The 25,805-nt window shown below is 33.0% G+C and overlaps 1 protein-coding gene and 1 long non-coding RNA gene across 2 annotated transcripts in view; both read left to right on the top strand.

Moving 5' to 3' along the window:
* Positions 1–6,524: 6,524 nt before the first annotated feature.
* On the top strand, positions 6,525–11,095 carry LOC129232659 (E3 ubiquitin-protein ligase listerin-like). The gene is made up of 2 exons (XM_054866790.1): positions 6,525–6,740; positions 10,814–11,095. The coding sequence occupies exons 1-2, from the start codon at positions 6,696–6,698 to the stop codon at positions 11,093–11,095; spliced, it is 327 nt and encodes a 108-aa protein (XP_054722765.1). The 5' UTR covers positions 6,525–6,695.
* Positions 11,096–17,038: 5,943 nt separating this feature from the next.
* The window catches only part of LOC129232588 (uncharacterized), a 9,305-nt gene continuing 538 nt past the window's right edge, over positions 17,039–25,805 (top strand). Inside the window, exons 1-2 of the long non-coding RNA XR_008581367.1 lie at positions 17,039–17,139; positions 22,844–23,074. This is a non-coding gene — a long non-coding RNA (uncharacterized LOC129232588). The remainder of the gene's footprint in view (positions 17,140–22,843; positions 23,075–25,805) is intronic.

Here is a 25,805-nt window from a genome sequence, read left to right as displayed (position 1 = left end):
AAAATTTCTTTCTTGTACTGTCTCAGAAAGTTTTTTTTTTTTGCATAGAGACTTGCTTTTTCCCTTTCAATTTATTCATTTACTTTTTTTGTTCACACGTGTAGTTTTTTTGAAAGAAGTACTTCCCTGCTACACAAATGTTCATTTGTAAAAAATAAATATACATAAGGCTTTGTTACTCATAAAAGTTTTGAATTAAAATATTAAAGTTAGTTAAAAATTTATTAGATTTCCGATTTCTGTTTTTCTGAAGGCAGCAAAAGTTTAATGTTATTATGCAGTTAATAAGGGATCAATTTCTTTTTTTTTTTTTTTTTTCTGAAATGGCTTAAGATTTTACATTACAATATATACTTTTTTTTTTAAATAAATTTTTATTTCTTCTGAAATGTTTTAGTAGTATACCATCTTTCATTAATTAGCTTTCATTAGCTTCTCTTTGAAATCTATTTTCATATCAGGGGCTAAATAGTACAATTTCTCATTAGCGATATACTATTTCCATTGTTGATCAAATCTTTAGTTCTAAAATATTAAAATAAAGTTAATTCCAAATTTATTAGATTTCCAAGTTGATTTCAGTTTTTCTGAAGGCAGCAAAAGTTTAATATTATTATGCAGTAAATAAGGGATCTTTTTTTTTTTTTCTGAAATGGCTTAAGATTTAGCATTACCAATACATACTTTTTTTTAAATAAATTTTTATTTCTTCTGAAATGTTTTAGTAGTATACCATCTTTTATTAATTTGCTTTCATTAGCTTCTCTTACAAATCTATTTTCATATCAGGCGCTAAGTAGTACCATTTCTCATTAGCAAAATATTTTTTTCCATTGTTGATCAAATCTTTAGTTCCGTTTCAAACAGCACAAATCTAAGTGTAGAGGTATAAGCAGATAATTCTTCACCCACAGAAAGCAACCCTATTTTTATCCACATCATTTTTAAATTTTGGGAATTAATTTTTAAAACGATTGCTTTTGCGGAGAAAAACCGGGAGTAAATTTAATTCTTTAATGTTATTGCGTAACACTTGTTTCATTGTGAACACACATTTTTGATAATTTCTCAAAAATAAAGTCAAAATGCTATCAAATACTCTTTATAATTTTGATGTAGCAGGTCATGTTTTGCATATCTTGTTGTTCAGGAATGAGTTGTCATTCGTACCATTGTATTAGCAGTAAAATTGAAAATTTGTTTGTGTACTTTATTTACATGTTTATTTTTAGTCCAAAATAGATTTTTTTTAACCACCCTTTGTCATTGCAAGCGGCTTAAGAGCCTGTGCCACACGTTTTTTGAAATGGACTTTTTATTAGATATGTATTTTTGTTCGTTGTTCCGTGTTTAATTTATGATAATTTATACGATGAGTGTTATTTCCGATTCGTTCTCTTGTGTTTCGTGCCTTCGAGATTGAGCGTTGTGTATGCTTCTCTGTGAAAGTATTTAGCAAATTGTTGATGCTTTTTTGTTTTGTGTTTTATTTACCTCATTAGAAGCCAATGAATTGCAACAAAGCATTTCTTTCTTCTTTAAAAGCTGCGTGTGTCACATATGCACTTGTGAGATATTTAAACCCGAAATTTAAATGATGTTTTTTTCAGCGTGCTAATTTTTTAAAGCAGTACCTGGACAACCGAGCCTTGCTCGATTTTAAAAGAATTATTCTTTGTCAACTCGTGTTTTTCTAAGATTCGACGCTTTTTCAAATATACTCGAAAAGCATCACGCTAACGAAATATTAAGGTTCTCGATGCTTCCTAGAAACGAGAGATAGACATGTAAACACTTCATCAGCGTTATAATCATTTCAGCTATAAGAAGACAAAATAAAATAAGACGGCCAAGCAATAGTTTTGATTTAAAAAAAAAAAAGCCTTACATCGACTTACATAGTGCGTTTGAATTTGTTTTCAGCCAAGTGTGTTTGAAATGAGCCAAAGTGGCTAATATCAGCCGAGCCTGGCAACCCTAAGCAAGTTTAAAATTTTACAGCTAGAAGAAGCAAATTTTCATTGTTATGGTTGCAAATCATCTGCCTTATGTGTCAACTCACCATTCTTTTTCAAGGCTAAACTCAATTAGACTTTATATTAAAATGTTTTTTGTAAAAAATCACATTTTTACAGAAAAAACGCTGATGTAGATGAACTTAAAATGCTAAACTACAATTAAACCCAAAATTTCATCCAAATCGTTAGAGCCGTTTTCGAGATACGAAATATATACATACCCACAAGAATTGCTCGTTTAAAGATATAAGATAAAAGGGCAACTGGTGCTTTTCCATTCTGAATGAAAGAGTCGGTACATATTTAATCTGGGCAATTATTTTTCAATTTATTTTTTTCTTCCATGTTTGGTCCAAGTTACCTAGAAACTGCTTGTTTGGCGATAACATGCTTCATTTTATCTAAGAACAAAACCAGTGGTAAAAAAGTCAATTAAAATGAAAAAATAAATAAATAAATAAAAAACATTTACTTTAAGTTTTTAAATAGCAAAAAAAAAACCACCAAATAAAAAACAAACCATTAAATTGCATTAAAAACTCGATCAAAGCAATCCACCGATTTTATTTCAATGTCTTCTTAATTTTGGATTTGATATCAATTTATTGATATATTTTTTCGCTAGGCAAGGAACCATTCAAAGATATTAATAGCCTCTTTAAGAAGTGAGTACTTCTTAAAGTCACGACTGCTGATCGACTTCTTCGTAATTTTCAGAAAATTAATTTAAAATTCAAGAAAAAAGGAATCATGCCGAGAAGCTTCGAATTTTTAAGAACCATGTGTTAATCATGTTCACAATTATAACTTCTATACACATATTAAAAAAAAAAAGAAGAAAAAAAAACTTCTATTGGGCAAAGTTCACTAATTTCAACACAAAATCCAGGCAATGGAAAATTGACTACTAATTACTTATTTAAATTTTAGTTCAGCAAACAAGCAAATCAGTTGAAAATAAGAAATATTCTATTCTATAATAGTTTTATCCTTTCAAAAAAAAATGTATTTTCATGCAGATGCAATTGAAACCATGTTCTAAGATTTCTTGAAAATGATTATGAATCAATTTGTGTATACAATCTGCATTAAAAATATCCTTGAGTATTCTTTCTGTCCCCCTCCCCCCCCAAAAAAATTGTTTTCCCTGTAAGTTACATAAAATACCATTCTGAAATTCAAATTAAAGGACTAACATGAAAAATTTCAAATATGTTTTTAAAAAATGCAATTACGATTGATATCGGCTCATAAAAATACAACAATGCCCACTAGTGACACAGCCTATGAGCTGATCTCTATCTGGCCAGCAAACTCCAACATCAAATGCTGTTTTAGAGAAGTTCATCTCACGTGAAGCTTGTTCATTTTCCAGTAAACTATTTCACAATACCCACCCATCTTATAGAAATTATTCTTTATACTATTTCTTAATAAATTTGATAGTAAACTAACTCCAAGCACTGACTTCTTCTGTTGAAAATCTATGTATCAACTGAAATATATCTCCCCCGACTTTCCTTAGTGCTGGACTGTATTGATCCTTTTTTCATAGATATTAGTGGTATTTTTTCTGAAAGTAAAAAATTTAGTCATCGAGGCAATATTTTTGCCGCATTTTTTACTTGCCTCTTTCTTTAAAATTTTTTGCTGATCAAGTTTTTTTTTTAAATTTAATTCTTATAACTGCTTAAATTAAAATGCATTGTTACCACTCTTCTTTTTTTTTCTTTGTGCCAGTGTATGCAAGTTTTTGTATTTTTTAATTATTTTGTAAGATTCTTAGGGGTCGAAGTAGTCCTATATATCCTATATTTCCTATATATCCTATATTTTCAAAAAAAGCATCAAAATTGTCCTATATTTTTCAAAAATATCTTATATTTTCTATATTCCCTTTTTTTTACCACAGGTTTAAGAAATTATATTTTAAAAGATAAGAATTTCTCCTCCTCTTTAAAAGTTTGGGGGGGGGGGATTATAATTCTGTTAAAGTTGCACTAAATATTTAATTTGAAAATAATTTTGGAGGCAGTGTTTTGTGCATTTCCAGCAGTTTGATCTCGAAGAAGGAAATCTTTGCTGCAAAATTAGATTTATTTGTTCAATGTTTATTTACTCAAATGTATTTATGATTGGTGTTTGTATTTATTGCTACGTTATAGGCTTTCTTTCTTTAAATACGTTCTGCATATGTGTGGCTTTCTTCTCTTCGGGTATCGACAGACGTACCGACTCGAATTGCCTTCTGAACTTGCTTACATCACAGTCAGCAATGATAAATATGCAATCAGGATGTAAACAAACCCACGATACTCTGCAAAGAATTTCACCCGCGAGAAGAATCACTGCTCAATTATATTTTGACGGTTCTTTTCATTTTAAATTTTAAAACCAATACGACCGACACACGAAGACTACCGGGATATTCGATCACAGTGCTGGATCAAGGCACGGGCTTCGAGAACCCATTTCATCCTCGGAAAATCGCCGGAGGAACTCTTTTCACGCGCCCTGCCACGATTCGAAACCGGCACTGACACCACTTGACTTGTTGTTGACTTGTGCAAAATACCATCAGATGATATTCTTGTATCCACAACTGCAGCCGACATTTTTAATTCCCGTGGCACTGTCAGACACATGACGTATATACTGCACAGTTTTGCCGAGTGCGAAGATGAAGATATTTTTTGCACGCAATGGCATTCGATCTGTCACACCTCACAGAGTCTTAATCCGGCACTATTCGCTCCTCGCCAATCTCATTCTTCCCGTAAATGTTACGTTCTTCATCCCCAGTTTAAGATGGATGACCACATCTCATCATCAATAGTCGGTTTATAAGTAACGGAAGGAAGCCCTCCACCATGTTTTGTCCCCACTCGTTGATTGTATGTTTTCGTTTCTATGATTTCTTCGGAATTTTTATTTATTGTCTCTTGAACTTTTGAGTGATTATTAAAGCATGATGTAATATTTCACATGGAACTGTGTCTCTTTTTTGCTAGCGAAAACACTCACAGACACTACTGTGTTTTGGAAAATCTTTTTCGAAATTTTCATCTTGGACCTCTCCTACATCATTAAAACTTGACAGTCACAAAAGTGGAAGTAAACCAAACTTTTGGAAAGAAAAGTACTTAGCAGCAAGGCCGCTGAGAGATCAACACCCGGGCCCTGGGGCAAAATAGTGACTTGCGAGCCCCCCTCCAACCACTAAAAAAAATAAATATCTGTTTACTGCCTTTACCTCTTATTTACATTTCAGTTATATCAAGTGCGCCTACTATACCGTGACATCTGCTTCATAGTAATCTTCGGCATCATACCATGAGTCCGTGTACAGTGGAGAAAACGAATTGTATTTGGTAGTTTTTCTTCGTAAAAAATATTAAAAAAAAGCTGGTTAAATTTAAAAAAAAGTTTGGGGGTGGGGGGGAGGGTCAGTAGTCTCACACATTAAAATTTAGTGAGTTGCGTTGAGTGGGGAAAGATAAATAGCCATATGAACCTACAGTCATAAATGTAACATTAGCAAAGGTCCTCCTCCCGCCAAAAATGTTCGAAACTAAGTTCTAAAATTGCAGTTTACGCTAACACTGGTAATGTTAGGAGGAAGAGAGGTTCAGGGACTTTTGTGAAGGGGTAAAGCTCGTCGACTCTGCCTTGGAAATTTCTCGAAATTGAAGTCATAAAAATGAAGTTTTTGGCGATTTTTAACGAGAGAGAATGGGAGGGGGGGGGGGGAGAGGAGAATCAGGGATGCGCTCTAATTTTTCAAAAATGGAAATGAAATATCCTAAAAATGCTAAAATGCAAACCATCTTTGTTAAAGTTTTGGAAACAGAAAAGGTTCGAGCAATCTTTCTCTGGAAAATTTTTGAATTATAGGTCCTAAAAACGCATTTGTCTCTACCTTTAAAATTAACTTGTGATTATCACCCCCCTTTTTAAAGAAACCCCATATCTCTAGATATATCTCCACTTCAGTATCAAACATTTCGGTCACTTTCACTGTTTACTCTTATAATGATGAAATATGAAAGCGAAAACTCTGGTTGCGAATAAATAGGAGAAATAAATAGAATGGTGGCGAATATTTTCTTGTTTTCAAATGACTCCACCGATCGTTTCGGCGCATCAAGGAGGCCTTGGAGCAAAGAAAAGAAGAAATAAAACATTCGCTTCCTGCCTTAACATTCCATAATTCAAACCGCCCTTCCAGAAAAAAAAAAAGGTAAAAAAATTATGCAAAAGAAATTTTTCCCCTCGAAAAACTAGACTCCCTATCTCTACGAAAAACTCGAGTCCCTATACGAAAACGTAGTTAGGGACTCTACGAAAAACTAAGAAGATGGATTGGAAAGTTTCTCTTCTCCTATTTCAATCTCCACACTCTCTCTGCTCTCCACGATATTAAGTTTCTCAAAATAGTTGGCAACATGTTAATGTTTATCTCAACTTTCGCTTTTGGCATGTGAAACGTATTTCATCCAGTTTTGTCATGTGAAACGAATCGTTTTAAAAAATTTCATTTCATTTATTTAATTTCATTTCGAGAGCGTTTGATATGTTTTTAGAAACTTAAAATCGAGCCATCCTCGAGAGTTTTTCACGGCCTCATTTAACTGAACTGGAGACGTCTTATTAATACTTGGATTAAAAGGCTCGAGCATGGGGAAAACAAATAAAGGGCAAAGAACGAAAGGAAATACCAGAGTAAGTAATTGAGATTTTATAATGATTTCCTCGGTGAGATTGACCGTTTCTGGCGACAATTCTCTCTTTCTCTTTTACTTTTTTTAAAAAAAATTGCTTTCTTTTTTTTTGAAGCGTATGTATGCAGGAATAAATTTTTGGAACTACTTTGATATACCTCCCCCAAATCGGAAGTTTGGCGACTTTTTTTTCTCGCCAAGCAAAATACCTGTTTTATGGCTCAAATTTCCCTGAAACTTTTCAACAATACTACATACTGTAGGCATATTGAAAGCTAAAAGATAGAAATAATTAATAGAAAAGAAATATAATTGGAAAATACAACCAGATTTGCGGCAAAATACAGCAAGTCAGAAATCTGCTTAATCACTTCACAAAGAAATGGCTAATGAATGAAATGACCTAAAACAAATATGAAATCCAAAAATGGTTGCCACAAAAACTTAAAAAAAAAAAACGCAAAAAATGGTACAAAATACAAGAAAATACTAAATTTGGCATCAGCAAAAACGTAAAAGCTAAAAAAACCGAAATTGGCAGCAGCAAAATAAGAAACGGCAACCCTAATAAGTCCGTAGGGAGTGCCAGATTTGGTGCGTCATTTTTGGGGGGGTATATCAAAGTTATACCAAAATGTTTAAATTTGTTACGTAGATCTTATTGTTGAAGCAAACGCTGTAAAATTTTGCTTCTGGGCAGGTCAACAAAAAGTGAACATGAGGGTTAAAATTTAAAATTGTTTTATTGAGTGCTACAAGTAATACTACAAGCAAATTAAACCGAAAAACTTAAGGTTCATGAAATAATAAAGAAAATTTTCATGAAAGTTGTCTTTTATTGTTTCTTTGAGCTTGAAGTTATCGTAATACAACACATTTTCATTTAGGAAAAATAGCATTGGACAATTCCTCGAAAAAGTGGATATGAGAGTTGAAATTTAAAAATTGTTTTTTGTTACAAGTTTTACATCAAATTAAAGCAAATAAAATGAGGTTCATGAAATTTCAAAGGAAATTTTCCTTAAAGTTACTTTTTTATTATTGTTTTGATCCTAAAGTTAACATAATATAACAAATGTGTTTAGGAAAAACATAGTACATTAGAAGACCGTTATAACGCCGACCTATATAACGCAATTCTCTATAAACCACACAACTTTTCAGAAGTAAACAATAGGTTTTGAAGTTTAAAAAATCCCTCTATTTTGCAAACATAAAAATGGTTAGGCAAATTAAATTTCGAAACAGTTTTTCACCTTTCCATCTTAATTCAAAGCTAGCTTTTAAAGAAAAATTAATACTTACAGTAAATAGAAAATACCAGATGGCTCTGAAAATGCAGCTCTTATGCTAACCATGAAGCTAGCTTCTTTTGATTGTGAAACATATTTATTTGTGAATAACTAATTGTAATATTGGCGCTCTAATAATATTGCAGATAAAACTCATTCTGAAGAGCTAATATATAGATGGTATTCTGAATGTTAGTTTCAAAATCTTCTACTGTATTTTCATTTGCACAGGATTACTATTTACAGCAGGAGCATTTTTATTGTATGCGTGTATAATTATTTGCGTGTCTATTTGTTACATTTTGTCTATCCTTCGGGACACTTAATTCTTCATAACAAAATATTTAACTGGTTTTTTAGTATAAATAAAGTTATAAGGTCTCACTCACGCACCCATTACAAAAAAATGCGCAAAGTTACTGTGCAGCAAATGCATTCTTCCATGGAAAAACATGACACTTTCCAAAGTTGTAATGTTTGCAGGTCTGAATAGGAGTACAAAGTTTAAATTTGATCAAATTTTTATTATTCATTGACAACATAAATTTCGAGTTTGTGTACTTGGTCACACAGGACCCGTTTATGAACCCGGGTCCAATATGACAGATATAGCATAATACAGGCACATAGGGTAGGATAGAATTAACATCACAAAGAAGGAAGTTACAATCAGAGCAAGGGGCGGGCATCGAACCCATCACCTCGGGATTACTACAATGGCACACCAACCAACTGCGTCATCAAGGACCCAAATTTTTATTCTCTGGGAAAATTTTGGCTTGACAAACGTTAGACTAGTTTGACAAAATCATTGGGACAGGTGTGACAACCTTTAAAATAGCTTTTAAAAACTTTCCAAATGAAATAGTAAACCATTTTATTTCTTAACAAATTAGCATTGTAGTTTGAAATAAAATCTGAAAATCTTATAACATGACAGATTTGAATTCTTTGTATTTCGGTGTACAATTCCATGTTACTGTTCCAATTACTGTCAATTTCCATGAGTTTTGATCATTTCTTACTCGAAATTACGACTTTCCGTGGCAAAAATCCTCAAAAGAAAGTTTTTCCTCCTGTAAAAATCTAAACGAAGACACCTAAAGCCTGTGGCCCCTTTAGATGAAGGGGGCCCTATTGGGAGCAATCAGCCTGCGCCTACAATCCATGACTAACTGTCAATCCCATGAGTTTGGAGCATTTTCTTTACTCAAAATTATCACTTTCCGTGGCAAATCCTCAAAAAAAATAAATAAATAAATAAATAAATAAATTGGCTTTTAGGATATCGGCAGGGGGCCTTGGATCTCGGCTCCAAGGCCCCCTGCTTTGCTGTAGGCCCCAGGTAGCGCCAGACTTTGCAGTGCAAGAGGGCCCATGTCCTTAAGGGGCCCAATGGACCAAGGAATTTGAAATAATTACCACTGAGACTTATTAACATTACAAATATACACTGCTGTTCTCTAGGGAGGGGCCCAAACTGTATGGGCCTGTAGATAACTTTGTTGATTTTTCCTGTAAAAGGTGATATATTTAAAAAAGGAATTGTTTGTAATTACCGCAAAAAGCTACACTTGACCTGATTTTGTTAGCGGCCGTTAAACTGAATGTACATCCGGTACTAGCTTTGTTTCTTTTCTTATGAAATGTAAATTTATATTTGCTGTTGCCAAGTTTGTTATCTGTACTGATCACAGTTCTTTTTGAAATGGCTCATCAAAGTGGATTTGTGGCTGTCACAACACAAAAACAAAACATGATTTCAAAATTTAAATCCCTTGAACATATTTAAAAACTAGCTGCGTTGCCCGGCTTTGCCCGGTCCACCTTGAAAATAAAAATTGTGTCGAGTGACGTACATTCGACAATTGGGCGTAAAAAAATAAATGAAAAAAATATCATGACTTCCCTTCCAAACAATGACGACAGGTATAAAAATACTTTAAAGAAATTAAAGCCAGAAAGATGAATTTAAAATGTGTAACCATGGAAACCCAAAATAAAATAAGTTTAAGGAATTAAAATGCGAAAGAAAATGGTCAACAATTTGAATGGAATCTAGATTTCTTAAACTTGATTTAAGAGGCTTGTCACTTTTTTTCCTTTCGAGATAAAAGCTCATTTTCTCGACCACGGGTCGAGTCAGATCCGGAGTAAAAAAAGGTCGATTTTTCCATTGGCGTCGAAAAGAAAGCCGTGGGACCATTCCTTCACTTTTTACTGATTTATTTAATGAAGAAAGTAGTGCCTAAATTTCAGCTAAGCTTAAAAAAATTCGAGCCAAAAACGCAAATAACTCCCGCCGGAATAAAGTCAGAGCATTGAAACAAATAGCGTAGAACGCGGAAAATTCTACCCTTTCTAACGATATGTAATATTAATATGTGCAAGTCATTTTTCACCTCCATATTTGGGAATTTACGTGAAAATTGGGCCTAAATTGGAATAAAAAAAGAACTATTCATGGAGTTGTTTTCAAACTGGTCTGCAAACCTTCTCAGGACTTAAAGGAACAAATTGTGAAAATTTCAGCGCAATCGACCGGGTCGTTCACGAGTTTTGCGAGTTCAAACACACAGACGCTTTTTGGGAGCTTCATTTTATACTATGTAGAGATAAAGTTAACAGGAGCATTTGACCAAAGAGCAGACATTCAGTAGAGGGAGCAGATTCTGGTTTTGTCTGATTCCTTTTCCGTTTTATTTTCAAGCGAGACTCTTGCCGACTTTTTATTTGAAAAAAAAACCCCTGAACCTGCTGATGGTTGCTCCTACCGTTTCAGCCTTCCAGCAGCGTGCAGAGTGCCCTGCTGCTGAATGCCAGCGGCAGGTCCTTCGGGGGCTTCGTGGGCTTCGAGTCGCTGGAGAAGGACCCGGTCTACGTCCCGGTCACCGGTCAGCCCGACGAGAGCGGGGTGGACTCGGACTTCCGAATGGCCATGCGCAAGATGATCAAGAAGGACTCGCTCACCAGGCTCAAGGTAGGCTCACTTGGCGAGAGATCGTCGCTATCTCGTACGCAATATCGCATCGGGATTGCGGGATGTTGTTTGTGTGATCTGTAGTCTGTCAAGATTGTTTAAAATGTCCATTGCTTCTGGTTGGAAGCACTGCACATCAGGGTTCGCCGATATATATCGGTCGATATGTATCGCGATATAGATCCAATATTTATTTTGAAAATATCATGATAGTTTGATATTTTACACATTTATTTTTTCTAAAGGGTGTCCCAAAATTAACGCAAGGTTTTAATTTGCCACAATTTTTGCTGTGAATTGTTCGCAACCACAATTTGACAGCTAGGAGTTTAGGGTTAGTAAAAATGGAGTGTTATGCTATTATACAGCCAGCGAAACAATTCAACAATCACTGCATGAGGAATTTCCTGTTCGTGTACTCTCTCGTTTTGGTGATACGAATTGTACCCTAGATTGTGTGATTTTACATCATTAGACTTCTCCCTATGGGGTTATTTGAAGTCGAACATCCATGTCAGCAATCCCACAACCACCTGCGCATTACCTCATTGCGATATCGAGCGCCAATAACGGTAAACTGCTTGACCCGCCCTAACTTTCATTATTTTTGAAATAATTGTTCGATGATGAAAACGCGTTATAGAATCGAAAACGCTCCATTTGTAATAACCCTAGACTCCCAGCTGCCAAATTGTTCTTTTTTCAAGATTGCCCACAATTTATTGCAAAAATGGCAGCAAATTCAAATCTTGCGTTAATTTTGGGACACCCTTTACTATGGTATTTTTAATAAAAAAAGTATATTAATCATAGTAATATTGTTCACTTATTACTAGAAATAACCAAAAAGTTATGTACTGTATTTTTATGACGTATAATACATCATTAATATAACAAAATAATATAATATTCCTTTTTTACTTGTATTTTGTATTCATAAAATTATTAGTAATGTGGCAATTTTAATTCTTATTAAAAGTGCCTAATTGAATATTAAACATTGCTCAGAAAAAAAAATGTCTTATGATTGTGCACCAACTAATGCATGCTTTTTATTTCTGAATCATATAGCTGTGTAAAAGTAGCTAACAGAAGAAAAATGAGTAAAACAGCTAATGCTAAAGGAACTCCATTAAAGTTGATAGAAATGTAAAATGAAATATTAGATATAAATAATGAAAGGAACACTAATCTTAAGTCTGCATATTGTAATTATAATGCAAGAAAATAAAGAGTGATTTGAGGATGCATTTACTATTTTGAAGACTTTAGTTTGTGCCGATTGAAAATATCGGATGTTTTCAAAAATATGACATTTTCAAACCCTGCTGCACATACTTGCCAACTTTATTGCTTTTAATGGGAGCCTCCCGTTTTCCCCGTTTTTGCAATTTTTTTCAATCAATCATCAAAAAGTTTCACTCTCTTCTCAATAGATGGCGCCTTTTTCTAGACATCCGGGAATGTCGGGGGAAAATAATTTTCCCGATTAATAACTCATTTAGTAAAAATTCTTTTTCGAAAGCTTTCCACAGTGCATGTTCGACGAAGCACATGCTTTGCCGAAAATTGCAGCAGATTTCAATCCCTTTGCATCTTGAAAATATTTCAATTATTTTGAACATTTGAAGTTTTTTCAACATGTGCTACCCTATACCTACTTACTTTATATTTTATTTTCATAAAATATTGATTTTTCTGTTTATGGATATTAGTAATTAAATTTTTGTAGCAACTTTTTTGGTAGAGTCTTTGGTCTGTACGAAATTTTTAAGAAATTCACTCATTATTTGGTTTTTCCTTTACAATATGTTTTATTTTCCTTGTTGTTACGAATTAGTTTACATCTGCGAAAAATCCCAATTTCACTTTAAATTTAGCATTCATGTTATTTAAAAGCATGATTTAATAGTTTTGTTGTGAAATATGTTGCTGATGAATCACCTATATAGCTCTAGTGGAATGTCCTGTTTTGTTTTTCTTCAAAGGTTGGCAATTATGACTGCATATTGATAGACAAAGTAGTTATGCAGCATTTCAATGTTTCTAAATTGTTGCTGTAAGATTACTATTGGTCATACAAATGAACATACAGTAGAAAGTCCAATCCAAACCAATTAAAGGATTTGCAGCAACAAAGAGTTAACTCCATTTTTTGGTCGTCAGGTTCAACAAGGAGTTATCTCCAGTTGATAGTTCTCCAGTTCGTTTGGTTCAACAAAAAATTATCTCCGGTTGATAGTTCTCAAGTTCGTTTGGTTCAACAAAGAGTAATCTCCGGTTGATCGTTCTCAAGTTCATCGTTCTCAAGTTCGTTTGGTTCAACAAAAAATTATCTCCGGTTGATAGTTCTCAAGTTCGTTTGGTTCAACAAAGAGTTATCTCCGGTTGATAGTTCTCAAGTTCGTTTGGTTCAACAAAGAGTTATCTCCGTTCGATAGTTCTCAAGTTAGTCGCTAGAATGAGTTAGCTGCATCATTCGCTTCAGGCAACACAGAGTTAATTCCAGGAGATTTACCAGCAAATAAAAATGGAGTTGACTCTTTGTTGCTGCAAGCCCTACAATCGGTACCACAGGTTTTGTGGCAAAAGATAATACCATCGCCAACCACCATGGTATTTGTGGGTACCATGGCGAAGAAAATACCTTTTGAGAAAGTAGTAGGCCATTTAATCAAATAAAGTGGCTAAACATATTATGTAATCCGTGGTTATACAGTATGCAGCATCGATTCACCTTGTAGCATCCCAACGATTACAGTTTTTAGCTAAAAAGGAAACTCATTTTTTGCATGGTTGGTGAATTGAATGTGGACAAATGTACCCGTTTTAGCTTAACAAGTGCAAAATCTATTTCACATTTCTGTCTTCACTTCTTTTTCCTTCCAATGACATCAAACTTTCCAAGGTCACCGACACCTGGCCACAGACTGACCAGACCAGTTTGGTTCAAAAAAATTCTTCCCCCCTTCTCTGCAAGTTTTGTGGCACGACCTGACTTAACCTGTTTCAGTTAATCTGCTTTTTTTCAGAATTTCAGTGTAGTTTATTTGCAATTATTTTTAAATTTTCCATGCACCATTTTTTTTTTACATTCACTGCTGTTGTGTGTGTGTTTTTAGCTATAATTTAAAAGTACTGCAGAGATGGAAATTAAAAAATGAGGTCCAATCAACCAACTGGGTTTTTTGTTTCATCTGCAACAATTTAAAACCATGTTTTAAAACTGGTTAAAACCAAATGTGTTTTTGAGCATGGTACTTTTTAATAATCAAATATCACCACCCCCCTGTTAAATATTTTCATGAATTTTAGGCATTATTGGTTTTCAAAGTAACCAGCAAAGCTTTAAAGATAAATAATACATTAACAAATTAGAAAAATTGGGTTCAATAGAATGCAAGTTTTCTAAATAGTTTTTTTTTTTTGAATTTTAAATCAATGCTATATTTCTAATCAATGCAACTTTTATGATTAGGTATGTAAGTGTACAAAGCAGACCTACTAAGGTTCTCTAAAAAAATCCGTTTTGTTGTCTTTATTCTTTTTTCTCCCCTTTCAATCTTTTGCACTTTACAAAAGTCCAAAAAGTCAGAGCGAGAAAAAATAAAAGGATACCGAAAAATTTGAATGGTACTCTTTAATAATTAAATATCCCTCCCTCCCCCGCCAAATATTTTCATGAATTTTAGGCATTATTGGCATTATAGGCTGACCTTTAAATGCCAAATTTTCATCTTTCAAAACAGCTTCTTTTGATCCCAATGTAATGAAAAAAAGTCCCAATTTATGTATGGTGAAATAATCGATAAACACTGATTTTTCCTACAAAGTTTTTATTGAAATGTATTGAAAGAATATTTTCATCATTTGGATTTGTGCTGTCAACAACTAGAAATAAATTAGTATTGGAAAAGACTTCAGACTTTTCACTCAAGACTTTTAATTGACATGTTTTTTTTTTAATGAAGGAATTGTTTTCCTGAGCATATTAAACGAGGAGAAATAATGTCTGTCACAAAAAATACAATGATTTTCTTAAAAGCCTGTTCCTACTATTTGTATTAGCATTCTGGCTGATCAGGGTTGGCAAAAACCCGGGTTTTTTTAAAAAGCCCATGGACCCAGGGTTTTTTTTGGGTTTTTTTAAATAAAACCCAAAAGAACCCAACTAAAGCTGGGTTTTTTTTTTAAAGAAATGTGGATTTTTTTGTCTTTTCTTAGGGAAAATGTGAGGTACTTGTAGCATATTGTTGCGTAAGTATATGGACAAAGCAAAAAAATTGTCTTGGGGTAAAAAAGGCTGGAAAATTCAGTATTTTCTGAAGAAAAGTAAAAAAGACGACGAAACACAAGAATGGTGAAGTTTCAGATTTTTTAGTTTCCATGATGACCAACAGTTAAGGCAAAGTTTCTTCTCGAGTGATAAAATCTATTTATTCGTTTTTAATTACTACATTCTTTTTTTTTGCATTTCACTTTATTGTATTTCATTTTGTTACGCAAAACTACTGTAGAACCTCAAGCAGTTTAAATCCCTTTTTATTGAATTCCAGCTTTATCAAGATATTTCTTTGAATTTTATGTTGTCTGTTTTTCTATTTCTGTGTACAGAGTAAGAAATATTAAACTTTTTTGTAAGATAATGAAAATTCTGTACATCTTATTCTGTTTTCTGTTCGACCGTTTGTAAAACCTGTTAATTTCCAAAAAATGTACCTTGTTTATTCGAGATTTGTGGCGTGTTGGTTTCCAGAAAATATTTCATACGAAAGCATTTCGGCTAGAGTAGTTTCCTCTGTACAATCTACAAATATTGAGAAAATCAGACATGACAGGACTTGGTCAAGATAATTTGAGTTATTTATTGACCAGTTGAAGAAAAAAGTTAAATGCATTTATTTAAAATCTTTGAAGTATTTTTTTAATGCCGTTAAGAGTTAAGAAATACTGTTAAAGTTCAAAATTCATTTTTTATGTTCATTGTCTGTGGTGAAGAACAAATAAAAAAGAAGTTTAAATTGTGAAAGTATTTAAATTAATTTTTTTTTTAAATTTCTCAGAAAATTTAAAAAAACCCAAAAGTGGGCTAAATAATGGGTTTTTTAAATGGTTTTTTTCAAAAAAAAAAAACCATTGGGTCCAACCCAATTGGGTCCGATTCGGCCAACCCTGGAATACAGTCAAATCTCAATCACTTGAAGCTTAGAACTCCAATATTCTTTTATCTCGAAGCTGTCATTGGCTCCCAAACTCTTGAGAAAGTTGCGGAAACTTCCCGTAGCTCAAACTATTTAGCCGCTCTGTATGTTGACGTTTTGGTTTTTAAAGTATGTAATGTATGTCAGACTTTTGTTTCATTTACTAATTTCTATGTTCACGAGCTATGCTTCGAATACATAAGTTGAATTTTACTTTTATTTATCTATTGTAAAAAGCTATATTTATGAGACATTTATTCATTTTTTACAAGGTTGTATTAGTTATTTATAATAATTAATCATGTCTCAGCTCTCATACTATTTCTTTGAATATCTTCTTTAAGGTCTGCTTTCATTTTACAGGCAGTAATTTTTAATAGTCAAGTCTTTTCAAACAATATTTCCGTTACTACATAATGAGCTCAACTTATGAGAAAGTGAAAAGAAATTTTAATTACTTAATTAATGATCAAGAAATTAGTTACAACCAGGAATATATTCATCCATTCGTAAAACATTTGACTTCCCGTATTCAAAGTGTTTTTTTTTTTTTAACGAAAATTGATCAAACCAAATAATCCAACAGTAAAACTTTTTTAAAAATCAATCCTGCTAATTTATTTATTAACGTACTAATTTCTTTCTTATGATAAACATATGTTAAGGATAACACGAAATTGACTTTTGAAAACGGATTGAGAACCACGGTGCTTCGTGATAAGTGGTTTAAAGACCATTTTTTTTAATGCCAACCCTTTGAGATGTGTCTAGGAGTTATATTTTAATCTATTTTGTAAATCTCTCGTATTTACTGATTTTTTATTACAGGCGGTCCAAGAATTTGGAGATTACTGCTCGTCAAAAGATGTGGACACCGTAAAAAGCATCCTGCCTTTCTGGCCTCGACTCTTCAATAAATTGGCTCTGGTATGTGGGACAAAAGTTTGACCTTGGCTGTGATTGTTTTTTTTTTTTCTATAAAACTGTGAAGTCATTTTTTTGCTGTTTCAACCCTTAACCGTTTAACCGCCGAACTATTGACGGATGATCAAATTTGAGTAATTTTTTGAAATTATGTAAATTTATGTCTAGTAAATACAGAAATAAAATAAAATTTCCAGAAAAAATTTTTTTACTATGTTTTTCAGTGTGTTCCATTTTTGGAACATTGGCGCTTTGCATGAAGTTTTTTTTTTTAAGAGAATTTTTTTAAACTAAGAGGTTTTGAATGCGGTTTTTATCTTAGCATACTTTATTGCGGAAAAAGTAATATTTTAAATTGCATTTATGTACATATCAGAATTCAGAAAATCCAATACAGAAATATCTAATGCCCATGATATGAAAGGAAGCATTGCTGGTGAAGTCGTTTCTCGCAATGGAAACATTTCTTAGTCGTATTTTTTTGCACGCCGCGCAACGTCCTTGGGATGCAGATACAATATAATATCCGTCAGACATTCTTGATCGTTTATGTAAAGGACAACGAGGCTTTACATAACCGATCCATAACCATGGATGACTTTCTACTCGTACTTTTCTTCTTAGGAGGACAGTTGTTATTTCTCTTCAGAACTCTAAATGTTTCATCTTGACTTCGTGTAACTCACAATGAAGTAACCAACTAGCTACAACTGAAATATTCAGAGCATTACTAAAAAGATTCCACCACCATTTTTTACTCCTCAAATGAGGTCTGTAGCTCCCAAAAAGTTTATCCAAGAAGTCCACCCCCCCCCCATTCATTGTATCTCTTGATAAGATGAGGTTGTGGCACATCTATCTTGCATTTCTGCGCATTTGAGTAACATTTTACAGATGCAAGTGGCTCATGTGTATAACAATTAGATGCTACTGTAACCACTGCATTATTATTCCAGCTGCACATGTACACTGATCCATCAGATCGATAGTCAAAATTTCCTCGATCTTCTTTAGAAAGGGCTTTTTTGGATTTCAGTGGACAATGGCCAGTTCGGTTTTCACGAATTGTTCCTGTTGCTCGTACAGTTTTTTTTTTTGATAACTGAGAAATTAAATCATATGATGTAAAAAAGTTATCAAAGTATACTTCATGCTTAGACGTGTCAGTCAAAACTGATAATAGATCATTTACAGCTCTGGATCCTAATTGCACATCAGGGGATCCTTCTTTTTTTGCCTGAATAAATCTCCGTGGAATATGGGTATCCACTTGAAGAGCACAGCATCCAAATTTTGAAGCCGAATCTTATTGGTTTTCATCTAATAAACATTTTACATGAATGCCGACCGTAGTAGGGAACCATACATTCATCTATGCTAAATTTTTCATGAAATGCACCAAATTGTTGAGGGTTTTTACACAATTCTTCGTAAATAGGGAAAACGTTTCTTAGTTTGTCATTTTGTTTTAATTCATGGTTGTCCATCAAATGAAAGTTGTTTTTAATTCTTCGAAAACGATTTTGAGGCATAACTGTTGGTACAATTGGCACAGATGTATCTTCTGCACTGCTCCAATACATATCTTCAGAAGGAACAGAATGGTACCCACTCAATAGCAACAAACCAAAAAATTGTAGGATTTCATCTCTGTCAACATCTATTCTTCCTCAGTGATATTGCCTAGTTCATCAGGGGGTAATTGGCATATATCTACATCTGACAAATCCGAATCTGACAATGTCTCTAAATAAGCCACAGCTTGTTCCACAGTAAGAAATCTTGTAGACATTTTTTAACATTTATGAACAGTTGGTATACGTCAAACAGAATTTCGTTTCGCTCGAAAACAAAGCTAGCGAATTATTGAACTGCATTTAAAATATGAAGAATAAAGCGCTCACTAATATTATTTTTTATTATCACGTGACAATGTAGCTGTCCGAGCAGGTGTGGATTCGGAGCCATATAGTCCGTCAAACAGAAGACTGTTATTGTTTTCTTTGCTAACGAAATGTCATATCCTTTCAAAATATAAACTTACTTGGTTTTGCCAACATCTACATCAGAGTACATTCAAAATGAGAAAAAAAAAAAAAGAAACATATACTACGAAAAATGAAATTTCCCCTTGGAAGTCGAACGATTTACTTCTTGGAAATTTGACTCCCTAAAAGCGCCAATGTTCCAAAATTGGAACATGCTATTTTGAAGGGGTACACCTTTCAGAAATATCATTGTGCATTTCTACAAGCATTTTAAAATCATACATTGAAGTATTTTTCACAACTATAATAAATATCATCACATTTTCTGAAAAAGCCAATTTTTGGTAAATTTTATAAGAAAAAGTTGCAAAAAGCTAAAAAAACACTCATCTTTGAAAAATCGCAATAAATAATTGGAAACATATAAACAATCAAGTAGGAAATCAAAAAATACTTTGAAATAAGACTAAACTGTGTTAAAAAAAAACTTGTTTATTTTAACGTTATTTCTTGGGAAAAATTTCCCTTAAATATGATGTTCCATTTTTGGAACATTGGCGGGTAAACGGTTAAACACAACATGCTTCTATTTCACAACATACCCAGTTTAAACTTCTAAACCACTGTGAAATACTTATTCTAGGCTTTATTTAGCGGGGAAAGGTGATTTTTACATTTGAATAGGGGCAGCGCCGGATTTGGAAGTGTGGAATCAGGGGGCCCCTAATCAGGGTTCGAAAAGATCATCATATTTTCGAAAATATCCGATACTTTGATATATATCCAAATATTTTGATATATATATATATATAAAATTAAGCAAACAGAATTACAAAAATTAAACAAATTATAAATAACAAATGATGATAAAAAGGAAAAATGCAAACAGCTATTAAGTAGGAATAGAAAAAGAGTGAATCCAGAGCTCATCAGCCGTAATTTTTGTAATTCTGTTTGCTTAATTTTATATTTACTTGGCTTTTTAGTTTTGCTGCGTTGCGCATCTATGGGCTATTGGTGTGGTCTTTTCAATATTTTTCACTTTTATTATTATTATATATATATATATATATATATATATATATATATATATATATATATCCAATATTTTTGACCCGTGAAAGTTAGGATTTTTGTAAAAATTTTGTTGTGGAGGCCACTAGCCCCTCCTACCCTCCCCTAAATCCAGCCCTGTGCAGGGGCTCTCAAAGTTGATCAGTTTGAGGCCCCCTTTAGAAAAATTAAGAATTTTCTCGCAGCACACTTATCTATCTGTATCATATGTTGATACCAGGGCACCCCTCACCTCTTCCTAAGATATCCCCCCCCCCCCCGCGCTCCCTAGGATATCCCTATACCCCTATTAACCCCTGGTATAGTGTACATAGACTGTATCACCAAAAGTACGGAAACACTTTCAAAAATTCACGTTATAATGGATTTTTTGAGAAATAATAGACCAATTGTTCAGTAGCTTTTGTCACATAAAAAGTATGCTTCTGCTGTCATTTTCCAATAAGAATTATTTCGCCCATGCATTTAGGGGTTCAGCAAATAATTGAGGAGAACGAAAACGTTAGAAGTTGTAAAATTCAGATTAGTTTGCTTGCTATGTACAGTCGTCTTTAGTACTTTCGAGAAAATATCACTGATATTCATGAAAATGTAAGCATTTCTTTCAAAACAAAATATTTTATTGAAAAAGGGAGGGAAGAGTAGAATCATAAAATTGTTTCAAAGTTTGCAGCACCATCCATCCAGCAGTAATATTTCTATGTTCTTATAAATAGAGTTGATTCTAGTCAAAAAATAAATAGTTTTAAAGATCAAGGAAAAAAATAACACAAATCATTTTCAAAATTTGAGTCAAATAGTTTAATTCATCCCAAATGAATTCTTTCCTTTTGTATATCAAAAATATTTTTTGTTATTATAAAATTAATGAAAATCTATTTCTGTCCAGTTCAGTACTTATTTAGTTAATATTAAACAATTTTTGATTTTAAATGTCGAATACAATTTGCCAAGCGTAGGCCATTCAAAGTGAAATGGCTCATTTTGTTTACTTATTTATTCGTTTATTAAATCGTGGTAAATATTCATTTATTTACATTCATTCACTACTGTATTTAGGTAAAATATACTATAAGCCACAAAAACGCGAATTTTGGTTAAATTCTTGTGGGGGGGGGGGAATTGTAGGTAGGAGGTTTTTGTGCTTAGCATGGCAGTGTGGTATCAGTCTTACACTCATTTTCCAAGTTGTCCTACGTGCACTGTTATTAAAATATCTGTGCAAATGATTATTATTTTTTTGACTCTGCGTTTTATTTTGTGAAACAGGTACTTTTCTATTATAGGTATGTCACTTGGTTTGGTGACCTCGGCAAAAAATCGAAAAAAGTTTAGTTACGTCATCGGCACATTTATTCCTCTTTTTTGAATTTTACTACTATTTTGGAGACTTTTCGATGTTATTATTGCTGACTATTATGAATGCTGATGGAGCATTTAAAGTTGATATTGCAAATTCAGGGACCGCGTTAAGCATTCGCCAATGCGCCAAATGCGATAAAATCGTAAATTCGGCGAAAAAAATTTGGCGAATTTATTGGCAAACAGAAAATTCTCCGAAATTTCCATAGAAACAGAAAAATATCTACATTCAGATGTCAATCTAGATAAAAATTAGGTCCGTTTACAAAATTTGGACCCCTAAAAACGAACCCTTCACAAAATTCCGAACCCTGGAAAACGGACATTTCACTAAAATTCCCAGATTAGCAGTTTAGGAATGCAGTCTTTGTTTCATTAAAAGCTTTTATTTCCGCTCTCAAATTTATTAAAGAATGATAAATATCACTTTAAGTTGTTTTTAGCCATTTTTTCCTTTTTACTGTATTAGTATGAATATTCCTGTTTCTTGCCCATTTTATTTATAATTTTTGAACAGAAAGCACATTCGGAGTGAGCGAAATCAGATACTGTTGCTCGATTAAATCCTTTCTTCTTTCGTAACAAGCTTAAAGTATCATTTATTATTATTTTTCTAATTTTGAAAAATCACATATGATTTGTCGAAAAACTACTTAATTGGCATTTTTTTTCTCGCAAAATTCCTAAACAATTCCTGCATTGACCCCTGCCCTTATCCCCAAAAAATTAAGTTATACTTCACTCTCTGATTAAATATTTCTGCAGACAAAAATACATTAAAATGAGTAAAAGTTAGTTTTTGACTAAGACTTTTGAAATTTGGCTAATTTACTGGCTGACAATTCGAAATCCTTAGCACGGTCCCTGAAATTAATTTAATGAAATTTTTCATGTTATTTAGCAGCTTGATTTTTTATTTGGCTGATTATTTTATTTTGGTTTTGTTTGAAAATTCAGTGGAAATATATGAAAAATAATCATTGTGTGTAACCTAGCTATAATAGAAAAGTACCAGAGAAAAAAAAAAATCTATTTTTGTGTCAAAATTCTCAAAAAATTCTATTTTTGTGTCAAAACTCTCAAAAATTTCTATTTTTGTGTCAAAATTCTCAAAAATTTCTAGTTTTGTGTCAAAATTCTCAAAAATTTCTATTTTTGTGTCAAAATTCTCAAAAGTTTCTATTTTTGTATCAAAATTCTCAAAATTTTCTATTTTTGTGTCAAAATTCTCAAAAGTTTCTATTTTTGTGTCAAAATTCTCAAACGTTTAACCTCTATTCCAGGACTGTGACCGCCGCATCAGGGAGGCCACCCACCGCGCCAACGGCCGGCTGGTGGGGAAGGTGGGGAGGGAGCTGGCCCCCTATTTGAGGAACGTGCTGGGGGTGTGGCTCCTGGGCCAGTGCGACGCCCACCCCGGCTCCGCCTCCGCCGCGAGCTCCGCCTTCTCGGAGACCTTCCCGCCCGACAGGCGGTCCAGGGCCCTCCTCTTCTGCAAGACGGAGATCTTCGCGGTGAGTGCGCTCCGGATCCGGCTCTCCGTGTTTTCTTTATTTTTATCGACCGATGTCGGACTCCTGTTCTAAAAACATTACAGCTACACTAAGCATCTACTTGTGACAATTCCCACTTCACTTGATCTTTATAAAGTCATAAATTTGAGATTTGGGCAAGAGTTCTTGTTCCTGTGTAATGTAAAAGATAAGTCAGTCATTTGAAGTAGCCATATGCATGTAATTTTTCTGCTGTGATTGGCACAATTCACCTGATTTCAATCTTCAGATTTACAGAAGTCTGTTTTTATAGTTATTCCATTAAAAAAAAAAAAAAAGTTGTAAACAGAAAAATGTAAGAATTTAATAAAAAACCCATGCCCGTCAAAAATAACTGCATTTTTATTCAACATTGTTTAATATCATCCACTGTTTGGGGAATAAAAACTAAGTCCCTTTCAGAAATGCTGTAAGCCTACTTTTCCATGTACAAGTATACATAGTTTTTTCGTGAACCATTTTCTGCATTTTTTTCGTGTCGGGAAATTTTTAAGTTTTGATACAAGGCAGATAAATTTTTATTTTCATTAAAAGGTCAGTTTGAATAGATCGATGCGCTCGGTGTACGGTGAAAAGCTAGTCAATCATTTAAATAACTTCAATAAAAATAAGTCAAGACAATTAATAATTAATGTGGTGATACAAAAAACATGTTTAACTAGAGATGTAAAATTACTAAAATGAAAGCATTTTCGGCAAATTGGTAGGATTCCCCGATTTTCGATCCTTAGGTTTGGAAAAAAAAAATCCTTTCAGCTTTTTTTACTTCCTTTTTACAAAAAAGGAAATATTGTATTCGCGAAAAAAATTTCACTCGAAAATCGACCTCAATTTCCATCAATGGACCTTTTTGAGGGGAAATCATTGTTGATTTCGATGTAAACTCAAGTTGTGTTATAATTTGGCGGACACTTGGCGATATATCGCCAGTCTTTTGGTCGCCGAGTTTTGTCGCCAACTTGGCGACAAATTTGGCGATTTTTTTTTTTTAAATCTGGTTTCAATTTGGCCACTGTTGGTGATATTTAGAGAGTAAACTATTGAATCACATTAAAACTGCCAGTAATGGGGAAATGACATTAAATTGGAGTAAAAGGAAGTCATGTGATGCACACATCTTTTTTTTTGAGAAATCATGTGTGTTATCAGCTTTAACCAATTGGCATCGCTGGGTGTGGTCCAAGCATATAACGATGCATGGTAATATGTAAATTGAGCGAGTATAAGCATCAAGAAATTTATAAACCATTCACTCAATCCCCTTTCTGTCTGTGAGCTATCACAGTTCTATGACCTGCGTGAGTCACAGGGGATTTGACTGTTTTCTGAAGCCCCGTGTTTTACCTAAATTAGTTTTCATATTTTGTTTTACCACGTTTCTAGTTTTTAATGACCAGTAAGTCATTGGTTGATTTTTTACAAGTGTACTCCTCATTTTATTTAATTGTATCTGACACAGGTCAGTACTTTTGTTGCTTCTGCATTTACTCTATTTTAGGTAATAAACTATCAGGTGTCAGCCTAATCTACTCCAGTTTACTAGTAGTTGATGAAACTTTCCCACACATTGTAGTTTGTACTCCATATTATTATGAATTTCTTGGGGAAAAGATGAATATTTTACAAGATTACTTAGTTAAGTTTTCCAAGGAATTTTTTTTTAATATTTACAACTGGATTGTTCTTTGCAAATAATTGCTATACAAACAACACTCCCAGTTGTCTTTTGGTTAAGTGTGCACATAATGTGCCAAAAAAAAAAAAAGAAAAAGAAAAAAGAAAAAAAAAGCATGTTGATTAAGCATTTATTTAATGAGTAGTTGTTTTCTCATCAAATAGTATCAATTTTGGGTCTAAAATAAGTATAAAAATAAATGATTTTGTGGATAATTTTAATCTAAAATGAGAGGGTTAAAAACACAAAATGATTGACCAAGGAAATAGTGACTAAAAAGTAACAAGAATCTCATGTGAAAAACAGCAAATTTTTAATTGTTTGCTTTTTAATGGCATCTTTTATTATTTGGTTTGGTGTATTTTTGCTGAAAAAAAAGTAATAATTGTTCTGGCAAAACTGCTTTTTGCCAAAGTGCTAAAAATAAATGCAAGAACTTAGTTATATCAGAATTGAATGAATGCAGTTTGTTTAATTTTTTGTAATTTAGACTAAAGTCGTCAAGTTTTAAAACGTTAAATTTTAACATTTTAAAACTTGAAGTATTTTAAATTTAAGAAACAAATATGGAAATGTTTAGTTGTATTGTTTTAGCCAAAAGTGTTTTTAATTAATGCTATGAATGCAGAACAAAAGAAAACAGAGTAAGTAGCGTTAAAATAAATCTTGGGTTCAAATTATTTAACAACAGTGATAACTGTTGAATTACCAATTCCTACCTTTTAGTTAATTTTTAACCCAATGGTAATACCGATTTGGCTGTGCCATAAGAATAATAGAACTTTAATGTGAAGCATTTTTAATTATTTTAATTTGCCAATTATTATTAATGAAAAACAAAATTATGTCTCAATTATCTGTTTTAATTTGAGTCTTAATTAGATTGTGTACAAAATTGTGCCGTTCTTCTGTACGTTTTAAAAATCCAGCCAACTTTCCAATTTTTGCCCGTTTATAACCGATTTATCCCAGTTTTTGCAGCCCGAAAAAAAAAAAAAAACATTTTTCTGGCAAAAT

This window comes from Uloborus diversus, unplaced genomic scaffold (genome assembly GCF_026930045.1).
Source record: "Uloborus diversus isolate 005 unplaced genomic scaffold, Udiv.v.3.1 scaffold_13, whole genome shotgun sequence".
Lineage (NCBI taxonomy): Eukaryota > Metazoa > Arthropoda > Arachnida > Araneae > Uloboridae > Uloborus > Uloborus diversus.
This window is presented reverse-complemented; position numbering and strand designations above follow the sequence as displayed.